Source organism: Phaethon lepturus, unplaced genomic scaffold (genome assembly GCF_000687285.1).
Source record: "Phaethon lepturus isolate BGI_N335 unplaced genomic scaffold, ASM68728v1 scaffold4294, whole genome shotgun sequence".
In the NCBI taxonomy this organism is placed as follows: domain Eukaryota; kingdom Metazoa; phylum Chordata; class Aves; order Phaethontiformes; family Phaethontidae; genus Phaethon; species Phaethon lepturus.
In genome coordinates, this window is record NW_010532520.1 from 68800 (window position 1) to 87080 (window position 18281).

General features: G+C 38.3%; 1 protein-coding gene across 2 annotated transcripts in view; it reads left to right on the plus strand.

Moving 5' to 3' along the window:
- FAM193A (family with sequence similarity 193, member A) overlaps window positions 1-15087 on the plus strand; it is a 50416-nt gene extending 35329 nt beyond the window's left edge. For both annotated transcript variants that reach the window (XM_010284846.1, XM_010284847.1), the window contains 6 exons: window positions 341-623; window positions 2813-2999; window positions 4791-5021; window positions 6871-7714; window positions 11416-11497; window positions 14188-15087. In XM_010284846.1, coding sequence (XP_010283148.1) covers window positions 341-623; window positions 2813-2999; window positions 4791-5021; window positions 6871-7714; window positions 11416-11497; window positions 14188-14281 — 1721 coding nt within the window. In that variant the 3' untranslated portion in view covers window positions 14282-15087. The remainder of the gene's footprint in view (window positions 1-340; window positions 624-2812; window positions 3000-4790; window positions 5022-6870; window positions 7715-11415; window positions 11498-14187) is intronic.
- Window positions 15088-18281: the final 3194 nt, after the last annotated feature.

The window sequence follows — 18281 nt, forward strand, 5'->3', positions numbered from 1 at the left end:
TAAGGACTTGTAATGCACACGCAGCTTAGTAACTAACTCCAGTACATTTAGCTAACTGTAAAGATTTATGTGTGTTTATTTTAGTAATATTATGTATCTTGATGATTTTCATTAATTGCTGTTCTTCCTCTTGAGCTACTGTCTCTGTACTCCTGGATAAAAGAACTTTGTAAAAGACCTTGATGTTAAGGTTTGGAACTAGTAATAGAACGATGTTGAAATACAGTTGATTTTTACAGAAGCTGAGAACATCCAGCACTTTGCATGATTGTGTGGGTAGTTAATGGAGACTTACTAATTATTTTCAATTGTGAGCGGTTTCCTTTTTCCCCCAATTTAGGTGAAGTGTTCCACAGTATTAATAAAGAGGACCATAGACATTCTGCACCAGTTGCACCACGAAATAGTCCTACCAGTTTAGCATCCCTTCCTTCACTGTCTCCTGCTGCACTGTCTCCAGCTTCTACACCACATCTTCCAAATCTTGCTGCTGCTTCTTTCCCCAAAACTGCTGCAACAGCCCCTGGATTTGTGGATCCTCATTCAGGTCTTTGTCCTACTACAGTTGCACCTCCTACTTCAACCACAGACAGCTCTGTAAGTGCCCCACCAAGTGTCTGCAGGTAAGTTTGTTGTCTTCATTGTTGTCATTTCTTTTTACAATAGAAGGGGAATTAAAATACAGATACCTCTTCCCCTTTGCCAATGGCTGTAGCGTGAAAGAAGAGCTGTCAGTGTTCAGCAAATGAGACAGATACTCACTATGTAACTTGGTATGAGACTTCACAAATATGATTTCCATTGTAGAATCTAGTTACTGAGTTTAGAGGCTTAGAAACAAATGTTCGCTCACTTTAGAAATGTGACCTGGGATAAATAAGTCAAGCTCTATTGTTTCTTGCTGTATCACTGCCAGTAGTGACTGCTGCTGCTGAGATACAAACCTGTTGTTGTAATGTATTTGTAGGAGTCTGAAGGCATCTGTTGACAGATTTATTTAGCTCAAACTATAAAAAGCTCATACATGGTCTTGAAACCTGCCACATAGTAACACATTTTTCTGACTACACTTAAGACTTCTTAGGTACCTGTCCCACCATTTATACAATAGTTGTAGTGTGGAAGGATGTTCTGATTTCTGGAGGTTTGGGAGGAGTTTGGAGCTGTCTTCTGGTAGTGTTATGTATTGTGGCAGACAGACAATGATGCCAACTCTTCAATATCTCTGATGAGTGCAGGCATAACAGAAAAGCAGTTGAGTCATTGCTCCAAGTACTCTGTCACCTGTAGGACTGAGGTCATGGTTGCTGTGAATGTAGTCTTCTGGCTACTGCAGTAGTTTTCAGAAGATGATGTGAGATTTAGGCAGAGTTAGATAACTTCATACCTGAAGTGCTTCTAAAAATGCCCTTATTTCTGTTATCAACTGGGTTTATTGAGGATATCACAAAATAAGTAACCGTTCTTTCATGCTTGAGAAACTATTGCAATTTTGTAAAGAAACTTCCCTACCTAGTGCAGGGAGAGAATTGAATATAGGCTATTTAAGGCAATAGAAATCCAACTTTTATTATCATCTCCAGGTCCTAACATGATAAAGTAATTTTAGTTCATAAGGAATGAACTGGGAGAGAACCCAGAAACAATTAGTGCAGTCTGTCTGAATCAGTATAATGGGAAAAACTGCTTTATGCTCTAGTCTTTCAATCTAGCAACTGAGCAACAGAACTAATGAAGCCTTGATTTCTGTGGAATTGTATCTGTCACTCCTAGCACATGCTACCCCACCATGCCACTGGGCACTGTAATGCAAACTCCCAACAGGCAAGAACAGTGATGGAAGGGCTGCCCAAACTGACTAGTCTGAATGTTTGCACTGACTGGCAATATCTCCTGTTATGTGCAACAGTTTTGCATGCCTTTTCCCTAGCTAGGACACTGAAGTTGAACAATTTTTCATTCTGTCCTGGTCACTAATTCTTGAGAAACTTACAGAGGGGGGTAGAGGGGTGGAAAATGAGATTAGAAAGAAAATTCAGATATATTTTGCAGATAAGACAGATAATGGTCTGTTTTCACCTTTCTAATATGAGAACAAAGAAATACTAATGCTAGATGAGTGGGGTTTTTTTAATACTTTTTACTTTTGGAGCAAGATCACATCAGTTTTATAAGAACTGGACAGTAGATGTGTTGAGCGCAGTTATGCAGAGCTCTGGAGGGAATAAACTGCTGTGTACCCGCTTATTGAAGCGACATGCTAGTACTTCCTCTTGAAAATAAAGGTGCAAACAGGGTAATGGGAACATTTTTGGTTTTGCTGACCTTGATTTTTTTTTTTTTTTAAATTTAAGTCAAGAGCTTGAAAATCTATCTGAAACCAGGGGTTTTTAGAAATAAGTTAAGTACTTTGCAGCTGCGCAGCTCTTTTCAGACCACAAGTGAAGAGATGGGTAGCAGTTTCAAAATCATTCCATCTAAAGCTAAAATACTTCTGAAACTATTTTACCTGTGTAAAGCCAGGAAGAACAGTTCCAGAACTCATTCTTTAGACTGTTCATTCAGTAAGTTACTAAATGAGGTGTTTATAAATTGCTTTCCCATGTATCATCTTACCTTGCTGCTTGGTTTTGAGCATCTCCATTTGCAAGCTACTGGATGAAGGCTTTAGGATTTGATGCATCACTGGTGGCTGATATCCCAGTTTGAGAGTCTTTGTTCCTGGTAGCTGTACATGTAACTGTATATGTTTTTTTTCAAATATTTATTATAATGTAGAGGTTTTATAAGCTTTTTTCTTAATTTAACATAGTGATCCTGATTGTGAGGGCCATCGCTGTGAGAACAGTAACACATACGATCACCAACAGTATGATGGAGAGGAGAGCCAAGATGAAGACAGCTGTTCAGAGCATAGCTCCAGTACCTCAACATCCACAAATCAGAAGGAAGGAAAATACTGTGACTGCTGTTACTGTGAGTTCTTCGGCCATGGAGGAGTAAGTTGTGGATTTTTTCTTTTTTTATTTCCTTTTTTGTCACTTACTCATCATTGATTGCATGTGATTTATCAGATTACGACTAAGGGTGTGGCATTGGAGCTTGCTCAAGAGAAGTAGTAAAAGGAGCATGGTTAGAAAGAAGTTCTCCTCTTTGAAATGAAGAATTGAAACAAACCTTTCCAGTTGAAAGCAATCCAAGAGCAATAAAAATTACTAAAAGATTTAGGAAGCAGCTGACTTGGGTAATAGATGCCATGTTTGACTGAAACTGCAAACAGAGGCATTGAGCTATTTAAATAACTTTACAAAATTCATGCACTCATCTGTAGTAGTGTAATTATAAATAATGCGGCGAGTTTGAGTAAAAGTACACGTAACATAGGATTTATTTTTAATGTTCGTGGCAATTTATGAGCCGTTCTCCCATCTGTAAAAATAGGAATCCTCAAAGTATTCACTTTAACCTATTTTTTTTAAAAAGATAAAAGAAACTATTCTTACCTAGAACTTAGGCAGTGTAAGTTTAAATTATACTTTTATCAAAGGAAAACACAAACTGCATTTTCCCCGTTTTCAGTATTACAAACAAATTTCTTTACTGGTGCATTTTGATAGTCACTGACTTGTACTTGTACTTAAAGGATGTTTTAAAGAAATTATGAAGATCTAAAGCATGCAGGTTATACAAAGTCTTTTCCCTTATGTTCTTTATTTTAATACTTAACACTTTGTTAGAAGCATCCTTAAGTTAACTTCATACCAGTAACATGTCTAGTGAATTCTTGTAGTCATATCTTTTCATTTACACAAGTGTTAAAAGCTGTTATGTTGCCACATTATATTTTTTCTTAACTTAAAATTTAATTTTCTTGTTGGCCTCATTTGTAAATCTGTGTATAGTCTGTTTTAATAATCAGTTAACTAGTAGAATTTGAGTCTCTGGCAGTATTTTCCTACTTGATGTAAAAGCTCAGTTTATTGGCCATGTATTTGGTCAGATGCAGTGTCATCTTAGGGCTTGAAGTGAAGTAAAAGCCCCTGCCCTGTGGCTGAAAGGGACAGGGAGGGGATCCTGTTTCTGATTGCACAGTAAGTTATTCATTTTGCTGAAATGGCAGAACACTACAGGATTTTTAAGTCAGTAGGCTTTGTTTTGCTGCTTTAATGAGTTTAACTGGTGTAGCCCCAAACAGGTGGGCACCAGATCTGTTGCAGGAGGGGAGAGGGGAAGGCAGCAGAAGGGGAGGAGGAACAAGGAGTTGAGAGGCAGGAGGTGGGATGGGAATACAGATACGAAACATGATGCAAGGATTCAACTTGCAGCACTGTTAACAAGTTATTGAGGCGACTCTGCTGGAGGTGTGCTGGCACGCTTCAGTGCAGGGTAATCAAGCCTTCACAGTTGCAGCTCAGGGGCCCAAACTCTGAAACAGACTTCATAGAAAATGGAAACAGCAGCACATGTCTGTTGCTTTCAAATTTTCAAATCTGATCACAAGAGAATATGGAAATATCCTTCCTTGCTTTAAAGGCATTTCTTTGCCTTCTCACTTGTGCATTCCTCTGTGAGAACAGTCATTCTTTCAGTTGGAAAATACAGTTCAGAAGGGAGCACCAAGTCTTACAGGTCTGTTGCCTGTTAAATGCACCTTTAGGTATGCATACAAACAATAAGGAGTTTGAACCTTCCAAGTTACTTGAAGGTCTCTAAAATGTCAAAATCTCAAATGTATTACATCAGTGAAATTTTTACATTTAGTCACTGCATTTTTGTCTCATGTCCTTCAGCCTCCAGCTGCACCAACCAGTAGAAATTATGCAGAGATGCGAGAAAAGCTTCGGTTACGGCTAACAAAAAGGAAGGAGGAACAGCCGAAGAAACCAGATCAGATCTCTGAAAGGGAAAGTGTTGTTGACCATCGAAAGGTGGAAGACTTGCTACAATTTATAAACAGCTCTGAAACCAAACCAGTAAGCAGTTCTCGGGCAGCTAAGCGAGCCAGACATAAGCAAAGAAAGGTAAGACATAAAAGTATGTTTTTCCTAGACCTCATGTTTTAGAATCTGTGCACTCTCGAAGTATACCATGGTAGACTGATGTCACGAATGGATAATTTAGGCCGCTTAAAGAATCACCACCGAAGATATCACAAAGCGAATGATTTTAATATAAATTTGTAAAAATTCTCTGACTTTATAATAATGGTATAATTGTTTTCTGTGTAGTTTGTGGTACACTACCTGTTTGTATATACACAGCTAGCTTATTTGTTCTGACGCTACCTGAGGCGGTATGTAGTAGACTGGGAAGATTTCTCACAATGTCATTGCCACGTGTTTTGTTGCAAGTCAGCTTTATATTGGAATTTCCTACACTTTAGAAAGCCATTTCTAAGTGTCAGAAATGTTAAGAATTTTATTCTTTTGTAGAATTGACATTTAAAAGTGGGGGAAGTTAGAAAACTAGTGTTTCTTTATTGGGATAATGGTTATGATGAAGTATCTCTGTAGGAAGCCAGGAAACATAAGGACAGTGCTTTTATGAGAGTAGAAAAGCCAAAATTTGATATTTTTAGAACGATTGCACTGGGCATCTTATTGTTCTGATTGAAAGAGGTTAAGTGCTGTGCCACACAATGGTACGAAGGGCTATCCCAAGCCAGAGTGAAGTGGCAAGCTGCAAAGAGGGGACAGGGAAGAAAAAATTTCAGGTTGCTTTCAAATGGAAATGGGCAAAAACATTTCTAAATAATTCAAATGTGTAACATTGAAATTATTTCTTGAAAACAATATTTGCTGACTTAATAGAGGATTTTTTTTTTTTTAAGTTGAATAAGAATAAAATTGACTTTTCTTGCTGCAGTTCAAGTATCAGCCTTAGGTATAAAGTTAAAGACACAATAAGATTGATTGCTGAATGGTTTTTAATTCTGGTAAGCATGTTGTGTGACAGCACTGTAAATATTTCTTGTTCGTGGATTTGTTTGCTGGCAGTAGTGTTGTAGCACTGTTCAGAAACTTAAGGGCTAGTGAGTTAGCTATAAATAAAATTCACTTTGCAAAATTCACTTTGCTCTTGCAATGCAATTTGAGCAGAAGTGGTGGAAGATTCTCATAGCGGTTTGTGCATGATTTCTGTGAAAAAATCCTATACAGGCACTTCTAAATGTGCAAGAAAATAAATGCACATGATTGTTCTCAGTGTACAACTTTCATTTTGCTAATGATGCAAGATCAATGCTGCACAGCAAAGTTTTAGGCATTTGTAGTAATAGCTGGAAAAAAAATCCCTTGTGTCTTTGTTTCATGTGGTTAATGAATTTATGGCTGACAACAGAAAGCTTTACCATCCTTATTATTTTTGACAACTTTTAACGTAGCTTTAATGTGCTTATTGTTTTGCTGTAAAATGTTTTTAATGATTGCTCTTCCTTAATGTTCATGAACACTGAAACAGAGCAATTCTGCTACCATAGCAAGAGAACAGGTAAATGATGCAACATGATGCAAACCTGAGTTACCTCAGTAATACACGCCATTGTTGAGAAGCTGAATGGTCTGTTTTCAGCAAGTTTTTTGGGGTTCTAGAAACCTTTGATACAGAGTTAGGCTTAGAAGTAGCAAAGAGAAGATCAACAGTCAAATATGTTACAGAAACATAGAAAAAAGAAGCATAGAAAGGATTTTAATGTATTTTAAAGGGCAGCTTTTGTGTTATTTGCTTGCTGCACAGACTTCTGGATTAAGTATGTTCATATGTTAACATCCTAGGATTTATAATGTTCATAGAGAAAAGTAGTAATAATCCCTAAAACTCTTAATTTCCAAAGTATCTGTCACTTTCAATAAACCTATTGTTACTTTGTAGCTTGAAGAAAAAGCTCGACTTGAAGCAGAAGCCAGGGAGAGGGAGCATCACCAGTTGCTTGAGGAGCAGAGACGGCGGGAGGAAGAAGAAGAAGAGAGGCTGAAACAAGAATTACAAAGGCTTCAAGAACTTCAGCAGTTGCGGGCTGTAAAGAAAAAGAAGAAAGAACGAACAAGTAAAGACTGTCAGAAGGTGGACATGCTTACTCAAAACTGCCAGGCAGTGAAGGAATCTGTCCCAAATGCACCCGAAGACATTCAGAATGGTACACTTGAGCAGTTGGAAAAGATGGAAACCTCCTCTGGTTCACTGTCAAGACATGTGAATCATACAGAGCAGAGGCCAGTTTCAGAGACAGGCTGTGAACTATCCAATCCTATAAACACTAGAGACTCAAAACTGCTTTATCAGAAAGAGGGGAATGTAAAGCAGCATGAGCCCCTCTCTTTTCTGCTTGATATTATGCATCAACATAAAGAAGGAAACAGCAAACAGAAGCTAAAGCAGATAAACAAACCATGTGCTGAACAAGTGAAAAAGCCTGTTGAATCCCCCAAAGCAGCTGAGATTCAGAGTAAAACCAGAAACCAAATAGAATCCAAAGCAAAAGCAGCAGAGCTCCCAACACTTGGGGAACCTAAAAAAGAGGAGAAGAAATTAAACAATAACAACAAAAAACAGTTGAACCATGTAAAGGACGAGAAAGCACCTGTTACAAGTGAATCCCCTTCACCAAGCGAACAGCAACAAAATAGTAAGCTAATACTTGCAGATTCTCCTCAACCAAAAGGCAAGAACAAGAAAAACAAGAAGAAAAAAGGGGACAAAGTCAACAATTCCATTGGTAAGTGTATAAGGAAGTTGAAGAACTTGGTTTTTTTTTTTTATTGTTAAGTACAGAAGTTTAAAATCTTTATCTTCAGTCATTCCTGCCAATGTGAATTAGAGAAACAGAAAAATGGATGTCAGGAAAACTCAAGTCATTGTAATTACAACAATTGGGAGATGCATATATTTTTAGTTAAGAGGTGTAGGATGGCTTAAAGAATTAATAAACTAGTATATGCTGCTGGTTTTGTATGGGATTTTTGTCAGAAAGCCAGTCTCTTCTGTAAAGCCTATCTTGCTTAAATATTTAAAATAATTCAATAGTATGCTGACATCCATTTTGAACTTCTTTAGAAGCAAGGTTGTTTCTCATACAGCTTTAAGAGTATAGTCTAAAGGTGGCATTTCTCTTTGAGCAAGGAAAGTATGGGGATTCTGCAGCCAAAGAATGATCGTTCATACATAAATATGCATTTTTCTTAGTGGAAATAACTCCTTTCATATATTAATTACATGAACAGGTAAAGCAAATACAAAAACTAATTTACTATTTCTTTAGTTGCCAGAGTGAAAACTTAAAGTGGGATGTTAATTAGTTGATAATATTGAGTGTTTTCTCCACATGAATATTAGTTTGTCCCAACATATTTTTTTGTTTTCCTGAAGATGTCTAACAGCAAATATCAGAGCTGAGGCGCGCATGCAGTGCTAGCTGGTTGGCTTTGTCAGCACGCTAATCTAACTGCCATTCTTGTGCACCAGTTTGTTCCTGCACATCCTTGGTCCATACCGGGACTGCCAGTTGGGACGGCAGTTTTGCAGTCTGTCTGCTCAGAGCACCTATTCATTTGTCTGGGATCACCCAGTGATAACGGTGGATCACTGTGGTAACGGTGCATAAATTAAATGTCTGTTCAACAGAATGACTTAATATTGCATTTCTCATTGCTGTCCTGTCTGGTAAGCACATCAAGATATGAGACCTTAATCCTTTGGCAGTCTCTGACATTGTTTTACAATACTTATGTTTATTAAGCTTTGTTACAAAAACATAAACCAAATTCCTGGTTGTTGCAAGTGCAAGGTGTAGAGCCCAACTTTGTCTTTGTGGTTTCATGGTTGGGTTGAGTCAGCCCACCTGTCTTTCTTTTTAACTCTTCTTGGGTTCAGTGTTTTCATTCCGTATCAATCGAGCAGTGATACAGCATTGAACCCTTTTCTCTGATACCTTCGTTCATATGCATACTGTTTTGTGGTGTGTTTGGGGTTTTTTTTAATTTACCAAGAAGAATGTACTCCAGTCATTGGAGTAAGACAAAACTGTAGAATTAGGAGGAAAAAGAGAAAACTGGAGACATTTGAAGGAAAAACTATTAAAAGGGGGCATGGTGGTAGACAGTGTTTACTGTAGGAGACTTCAGGTAGCTTCCTGCATCTTTTTTTCCTCCCTGTCCCTCACCATTGTTTTCTGCTGCTGAAATCAAGTATAGTTACAATTTCTGAAAACTAATCACAGAATCATTAAGGTTGGAAATGGCCTTTAAGATCATCAAGTCCAACCATCAACTGAACACCACCATGCCCACTAAACCATGTCCTGAATTGCCACGTTTACACGTTTCTTGAACACTTCCAGTGATGGTGACTCCACCACTTCCCTGGGCAGCCTGTTCCAGTGTTTGACCACTCTCTCAGTGAAGAAATTTTTCCTAATATCTAGTGTAAACCTCCCCTGGTGCAACTTGGGGCCATTTCCTCTTGTCCTGTCACTAGTTACTTGGGAGAAGAGACGAACACCCACGTTGCCACAACCGCCTTTCAGGTAGTTGTAGAGAGCGATGAGGTCTCCCTCATCTGGGGAAGAGAAACCTCCTCTTTCCCAGGCCAGACAACCCCAGTTCCCTCAGCTGCTCCTCATAAGACTTGTTCTCCAGACCTCTCACCAGCTTCGTTGCCCTTCTCTGGACACGCTTCAGAACTCAATGTCCTTCTTGGAGTGAGGGGCCCAAAACTGACCACAGGATTCGAGGTACGGCCTCACCAGTGCCGAGTACAGGGGCGCGATCACGTCCCTGCTCCTGCTGGCCACGCTATTGCTGATACAGGCCAGGGCGCTGTTGGCCTTCTTGGCCACCTGGGCACACTGCCGGCTCATGTTCAGCCGGCTGTCAACCAGCACCCCCAGGTCCTTTTCTGTCAGGCAGCTCTCCAGCCACTCCTCCCCAAGCCTGTAGCATTGCAGGGGGTTCTTGTGACCGAAATGCAGGACCCAGCACGTGGCCTTATTAATTTTTTAAATGTGGAAATAACCATAAGGACATGTTTCTGAATTCATAGAGATAATTGTTCTGCTCTTTGGAGAGCCGGGACTGGATTGCCACTTTGAATAGTTCTGACTTTAGAACTACAAGAAAGATACTGTAGTATACAATTTTTCATTTAGCTGTAATTTCTTAAAGACATAGGGTTGATGTACCAAATTAGCAGAGGCACAAAAAATGAACTAAGAAAAAGACATTAGAACTGGGGTAATTTAAAGAACATTAAAAGAGGGTAACAAAGTTTGGATTGTTTTGTTGTTTTTAACTGAGTTTTAAAATGAAGTGTTAAGGCAGTGAACGTTATTGCTTTTGGTGTAATCTCTTGTTTGTTAAAGAAATCTATTCTAGCGGGGTATTTTAACTTCTTGCTGTGAAGAGACTGAAGAAAACTAGGTGTATAGGGAAACCCTGTGTTTATAGGGCTTTCTGGTTCTTTGAAGTTAGTTGCACAGCAAAGACATGCAACTTTTGAACTCCCAGGGATCCATTTAGAAGAGTTGTTTGTTCTTGTGATCTTAAGGATTCTGGAGAGTCCTGGTATGTACTAGTGCTTTCGGTTAGTTTCTTTGTCTCGCCCTTTTTGGAATGTGTTCTGAAGCTGCTTCAGATAAAAGAATGCAGTATATATGTAGTAAGAAAAGATATTTTAAGAGGAAAATGCTCAAATTGGTTTCTACAAGCGTGTCTATGCTTTCTGAAGGTTTTTTTTGAAGTATGGAACAGAACCATACACTGAGACAGTACAATATACAAATAGACTTTAAAGAGACTTTGTTGCTATAGCTGAGGCCTAAATTCAGGCAATATTAAAATATGTTAAAAAACTTTTTAAGAATTCCTAGTTCTAGGTAGAATGACTTAGACTCTTGCAGACGCAGCCTGATGATCATGTCCCAGAGGGAGTACAGGACCTCTACAAACCCAGAATTCTTGAAATATTTTTCTTTATTATAAATACCATTTTTAAAATGTTTCTAAAGCTGCTTTTTTAGTAGTAAGGCAAAGAAATTTTAGGCAGTCGAACGCTATTTATTAGTGATCTGATTCGTTGAGCCTTTTGTATAATTTGACCATTCTGATGTCTGTTACAGGTTTATGGCATCTTTTGCAGCCCATGAAGTTAGTAAATTTACTGTTGATTCATCTCTTCCATGTTCCTAGTGTGACTCCTTAAAGGCTGAGCAGAGGTATAGGGCTTTTAAGAAGTGTGTGTCTAATTATAAGTTTGTATTGATCCAGCCTAAACATGAATAATCAGGAGTTGATAAAGTTCAGGCAGTTCTCCAAAAACATCTTTAATGCAGCTTCTTCAAGCTTCTCTCTCTCTCTCTCTCTCTCTCTCTTCTTCACTCCTCCCCATGGCATCTAACGTAGTGTCATCCTTTTTCCTTTGTAGATGATGTGTTTCTACCCAAAGACATTGACCTAGACAGTGTGGAAATGGATGAAACAGAGCGAGAAGTGGAGTATTTTAAGAGGTAACGTGCTGTAGTCCTTACGCATAAAGCTCTTGTGCTCCTTCCCATATGCCGTAGTTTAAAAAAAAAAAAAAAACACACAAGAAATAATTTAATAACTAATTCCTAGCAGAAAAGCCTGTGTTGCCCTGTGTTGTAACATAGCAAATCCTGTTACAGCTGACGTTCTGAATACTATAACAATCACCAAAGCTGTAGACTTATGGGCACAGATTGTAGCTGAGTACCACAAATACAGAAATGAGTGCCAGAATCATCTGTGTGTCCTTCAGGTTCTCATCAAAGCTTTCAGAATATCCTCACCATTTTTTTCTATAAGCAAAGTTTGCATGAATCTTCCTTTTATTATCCACACAGACCAAATATTGATTAGTGTTTAAAAAAAAATACTAAAAATGCTATGTTAGGTGTTAAGTTTTGAACAAGTAAAACGTTAAATTTTAAATTTCAGAACAGATACTTCAAAAAGGTTTGTTCATTATGTTTTCTTTCTTGTTTGTGGGAGCTATTAATTTGGAATTTTGTGCTGCACTTGAGGTAGAGATGGTGTAACTGTGGGATATTAGTTTATGCCACTCATAAAGAGGGGATGCTTATGCTAGTGCAAAGACAGTAAAACAATAATATGAACGTGTGCTTGTGAAACTTTTCTTTGTATTTTGGTTGGGTTTGGGATTTACGCATTAACATTAGTTGCCTTTAAATTCCTCAAATATGTGCTCACAGGTCATGTTTAAATAATGTAGCACATGTTCTTCCATAATACTGAAATCTACTCAAATTTGTGTTCTTTAGTGGTGGCTGGGTGTGCTAGTTGCCCATTAATACAGCTAGTAAGCCTTTCATCATGATAGCCAAATCAGTTTCCTGTGACTGTTGATTCCTAAATTATTCAGTATTATTTCACAAAGCAACTAAAGCCATTTGTTTAAAGGGTAGGTTTTTTTAAGAAAGAGCTTTCAATATGGATTTCAAGTTCTTTTCTAAATTTATATAGTTTGATAGTCTGTGTGCCTGGGATGTAATGTATGTCTGGGTCTTGCAAAGGACGGAGTACAACTGGTTCTCTGTGCTGCTTATTATTACTGTACAAAATGCATATGTTTGTGAGTATTTATGGAGTTACAATGTACTAGAAGATGAAATTTTTGAAAGTATGTGCTCTATTCTTAAAAATTATTTTTCTGAGTGGTGCCAATTAAAGGATTTTTTTAAATTGAAATGTGGGTTTTATAGGTGAAATGTGGCATATATTAGATAGTGCAAGTATTGGTATAGCATAAGCCTTTGGGCTTATGGGTTTCATGAAATATTCTTAGATTCATTCAAGTTTGCAGTATCAGTAACAAGAAAATAGAAAAGTTCTTTTCACCAATTCTCTACTCTCAAAAGGATGAATGAAGCAGTGTCTTTTATTTGTAGAAGTGCAGTTGAAATTTGGAGATAAACTTGTCAAATGTGATTCCAAAGGAAGAGTTAAAAGTTTTAACTGTACTGTTTTATAATCAATTCAGTAATTGGTGTAATCCGCTCCTTTACTGTCATCTGTTAGGAAGTGTGTGTAACTGTCCCATTTTTTTTATGTATACCTGTTTAGAAAAGGTGTCTGAAATGCCCTGATAGGTGTTGTTCTAGGGGAGAAAAAGAGTTACTTAATGTTGTGAAGACACCTTTAATGCATATGTTTTCTAGAATTTGATAATTTCCAACATAATACTCAGAAGGCTAGCAAAATTGCCTGTTTTAATAACCCTCCATGGCAATGAGCTGCACAGGCCTACTGAGTTCATACTGTTTATTGATAGTTTGTTAATTCATCACCTTTTTTTCTTGCTTTGTAGTAGCGTAATAGATGGATACACTAATTACACTGTGACTTCAGAATTAATTTTGCTAGCTACTTCTAACTTTAGCCTAGAAAGAACGAAGTAAGTTTAGTTCTTCCAACCTTCCACTGTATCCTTCCTATTTTGCTCCTTCTGTCTGCTCCCCTTTTTTGGCTTTCAGTTGTTACAGAAGCTGTATGGCCTCCCAGAGAGGGGTATGCACTACCTTGATGCTGTCATGCAGCCTTCAGCCTAAACAAACTACACCTTGCCTCAATAAAGGACTTCAGCATAAATTAACTGTCACTGAAATACTTGCACATGCCAACCTTTTTCAAAAGTTCTTCCATAAATTGTGTTCAGTGAAAGCTAATAAATGGACTTTTTTGTTCTAAAGGTGCTTTTTCCAGGCATGTAGGCTACTTATCTACTGTACTGTAAACAAACATCCTTTCCCTAGGTGTTTGTCTCAAACATAACTTTGCTGTAGTCAGAAGAGAAGCAGCAGTGCCCCAGACCATTGGTGCTTCTGCTTTACACGTTACCTACTAGTCATTCTTACTGTTGCAAGGTTTTTGGTAAACACAGCAAGGTCAGCTCTGTTTCTAGCTAATGTTCAGCTAGTTTCTGTGCAGCTAAACGTGCAGTGTTCTTTGCTACTTGGTTCATTTACTTTAAATCCACTGCATTATCAAGAGTAACTGGCTTATGATGTATGTGAATGATGGACAAGTGATTATTTTCAAGTATGGTTTTTTAAGAGGTTTTATCCTTCTGAATGAGAGCAGCCCTTCAAAAGAGGGATAACACCTGTGGTTTGATTTTAAGTATATTGGTTTCACTTTATTGCTTTTTTCTTTTCAGATTCTGCTTGGATTCTGCCAGACAGACAAGGCAGAGACTTTCCATCAATTGGTCCAATTTTAGCTTGAAAAAAACCACCTTTGCTGCACATTGAAATGACACAATACGGGGAGGGAACCCTGCAGGAATCAATGAACGACAACTCCACTTATCTGTCCTGCTGTGCTGAGAGCTTCTCTGGTCTTGAGCCAGTGCTGCCTTGCCTTGTCCCCAGTGCTGTGTGGATCTGCACTGAACCCTTTGGCCTGATAATTCTTGCGGACTGAAAAATTGCCACTTTCTACCTGAATTTGTTAGCTTGTGTGCTTGTAGTCTGTGAGTGAGACTTACTTGATTGTAGCTGTATGCCGTTGGAGTTGGAACAATAGCTCTTTTCCATCTCCTTCTGAATGCCTTGGCCTCAGAGACTTTAAATTGCTTAGGCTTGGGTGGAGGCCAAAATACTAGTTTGCATCATCTGCAGTGGCTCCTGTCACTTCTGCATCTAGCTATGTTTTGTCATTCTGACTCCTGACAAAGGAATGGACCTAGTCAGCTGTGCTTTCATCTGCTCCAGAATTCTCCTGACATGACTTCATGAAAAAGAGGCTCTTATGGGACAAGTATTTCCTCAGTTCTTTCACAATCTACTGTTTAAGAGTGTACAAGTTACGCTATTTGTGTTTTGATTTTTTTTTTTCCTGACTTGTAGCCAGCTTGTGTAAGAATACTTGCAGAATGAGAAAATTTAAAAGAACAGTACTCACACTATCAAATCTGTTATAGAGTGTATAATTGTATTAACACTGAAGCCTAACTGGCTACTTTTTTAACATATTGTTAAGTAATATTAAAATCATGTCTTTCTTTTTGAAAGATGGAATACATTAGTATGGCAGAAGACTTGTGTCTTGCTTTTTTCTGCTTGGGTGGGGAAAGGAAAAAAAGAAATATACAAAAAAAATAATGATTTTCTAAGCTAAATTTCATCTTGTGTCAGAATTGGTTGGTGAATGCTACTTAACTTTAGCATATTCCTTGTTTGCCAGCTCACCTGATAGGAGAAACTGCTAGATAAAGAAAGACTGCAGAATGCTGGAATTAAGTTTGTGAATTCTGTGAATTACTGTAATGCTTCTATTTCAATAGATAATTTGTGAGAAACAAGGTAATACAAAAATTGCCAATTTAATGTCAGTGCAGAAATGAAGTAGGTAGGCTCAATGCCACTATCATGTAAATAGTTAATATAGTAATGTTTTACAGGTTGCATAGTATTGTCCAGCATGGAAGAAAACTGGTAACTTGGGATTTGGATCTGTGTAAAGATCCTGCACTTGTAGAAGTGTTTCTGATACTGTGCTATCTATTCAGAATAGAGGCAACAGAAGCTTTCTTTTTACCTCCAGATAACCATACTTACCCAAATTATAAGGAGGTCTTCCCTTTTTTGTGTGTTTTTTGTTTAACAAAAGAGAATTTCCACTCAGCATGTATTTAAAAGGACAGTATAGCTTCAAAGCCCGCAAATGTCCTTTTGCAGAGCCATTCCACATTTTTCTTTCTTGTACTTGTTAACACATATTTTCTGTGATACACCCAGTGGGCTTGGGACTGCTTTGCAAGGCACAGTGTAATTATACTCAGCTTGGGACTTGAGGAGGTTTAATGGATGATTGCTTCCAGGTCCGCTGTGGGCCCCAGATGTAGCAGGAGGGCTGGGTTGGCTACAGACCACTGAGACAGCTACAACTTCAATGTCCCTCTTGTTGGATCTGGAGCTTCTATCCCAGTGTGTGCTGCTGGTACAGAGTGTAGTTGCTCAGCTTATACCCAGCCATTGTAGGTAAATGAGCCCTCAGACTCCTTTTGTAGAGGAGGGAATGACAGAATACCTATTCTTAAATATAGTCCAGGAACATAAAGGGGGCAACTTCTATTACTCTTCTTCAGATTCAGGTTGAGGAAGGAATTAATAGCTTAGCCTCACTTTTTTGTCAATGCAGTATTGTAGCATATGTATTTATTTGCTTGTGCTGGAGGAATAACATCTCAAACCTAAAAGGTAATATTTATGCCGCTTAGCACCAACTGTCTGCAAAACTACGTACTGTTGAAAATACCCACATCAGTTAGTGGAGAAGAATGAACTTTGTTTCTTGGCTCATGGAGGCTTGCATCTGTTAGCCTGAGTTAGATCTTAGTTATGTAAAGGTGGAGAAGCTTCTCATGTGGGACAGTGGCTGTGGAAAAACAAAAATGCTGTTAAAACAGCTGAAGCTGGATGCTTGTGTGAAATCCAACTTTTCAGGCTTCTTCAGTTTTAAACCATAACACAAGGTGGCAGTGTATGTTATCAGTAGCAATTTCTAATTGGTGATCTCAACAAATTGAGGCATGGGATGGCAAAACTAGTTCATGTCACATTGTCGAATATTGGTGCAGATCCCAGCTTCTCTAGAGTAGGAACACTTTGAAAGTACTGAGATTTTTAACGGTGCTAGAAAACTCATTTCATAGCATTTGTTTTCACTAGTAAATGGGGAAGACGGTCAGTTTTATTCTCTAGTGACAACAGAGATACGTCAATATGACATGCTTCTCTATTTTGAAATCCTACGTCAAGACACCAGAAGAAATCCTTTTGCATTTGAGGAATATATGTATGTATTTGTAATATTCTTCAAAGATACTTGCTTTATGCTCTATCATGGTATATCAATACAGTGGACATAATTCCACACACTACAGAGAAAGCATGAAGAATGGGTCTCCATGGATCTGCTGTTGTCGCACCTCGATGCAAACTTAAAGGCAAGTCATATTTTTCTAAATTCATAATTAAGTGAAGGTAAGGATGGACCAGTCTGGGAGCCAGATTTGAAAATACTGGCTTCAATTCTACCACTTTTGTGGCCTTGGGAAAATGAGTTAGTTACAGTTACTCCAGTTATTAAATGCTTTTATTAAGGCTTTGCTGAATGTTTCTTAATGCCTAAATAAGTAGTGATGTGAAGTCTGTATAGGTGCAACACTATAACCTCCTGTTGAAAGCACAAATGTTCTGCACTGGTAGCTGCGTCGTTCAGATGTGTTCAATCCAGATAAAATATGTTCAAAGGTAACTTCGAGTAGAGGAGACCTCCATCATGACTGAGTAAATGTGAGTTTTTCATGAGAGTTGGAGGGGGCAGAAATTCCACCTTTGAGAGTGGGCTGCTTTGATAACTGTAGCGTACCTTGTCCCCCTATTCCTCACTCATCTTAACCTGTATGAAAGATGAATATCTAAGCTCTGGAAGTGAGTGGTGGCATATCTGTTTTAGGCCTGTCTGCTGATATCAGTGCTGCTGAATCTGAGGGTGTGGTATTTTTTCAGGCATTTCCTTAATGGAAGAGGGCATAATTGCACAAAATGTTTGTATCTTGAACGGTGTTGATACTGGATGCTTTAAGACAGCTCTTCCACAGGGATAATATCTCATCTCTGCTTGGCATTCACTATCGCTGCTTTCTGAGGTAATGTAAGTGAGAGTTCACACGTCTTCGGCATGCTTGTTTGGTGCAAACCTCACCATAGCCTGAGAAGAAAATTGATGTGTTTAAAAATTAATTCATATAGTGACTGAGTGCGTAGGTGTTCAGTGTGCTCACTGCTGCTCAAAAAGGCTTTGCAAGTTGCTTTCTGTTTCAGTGAAAGGTTAGTTTGTCTTTACTGTAGTGTGGATCCTATTGTTGTATCATGATGGAGAAATTAATGCTTAATATTTAGCAAAGTAAACATTTACACTAATAGCCACAATTTTAGACACCTCCCAGTACACACCAAGATGTGCAACTTGTAACTGAAGAAGCTAGTCTAAAAAAAAAAAACAACCCAAAAAGCAAAAATCTCTGCTTGCTGTGTTGTAACACCTGAGCAAGATTAGATGTGTAGTATCTTTGTTGTCTTTGGCTCTTTCTCTGTATTTAAACCTCCAGGAAATCTTCAGACTCAGACGTTTGGTAGGGGAATTCTCTGAAGTAAAGTCACAGAAGCGTTGATTCGGGATGTCTCCCTTCCTCTTCCTGTCCCTCAGAAAGAACTTTTAAAAAAAATTCCAGTTTTCCAAATT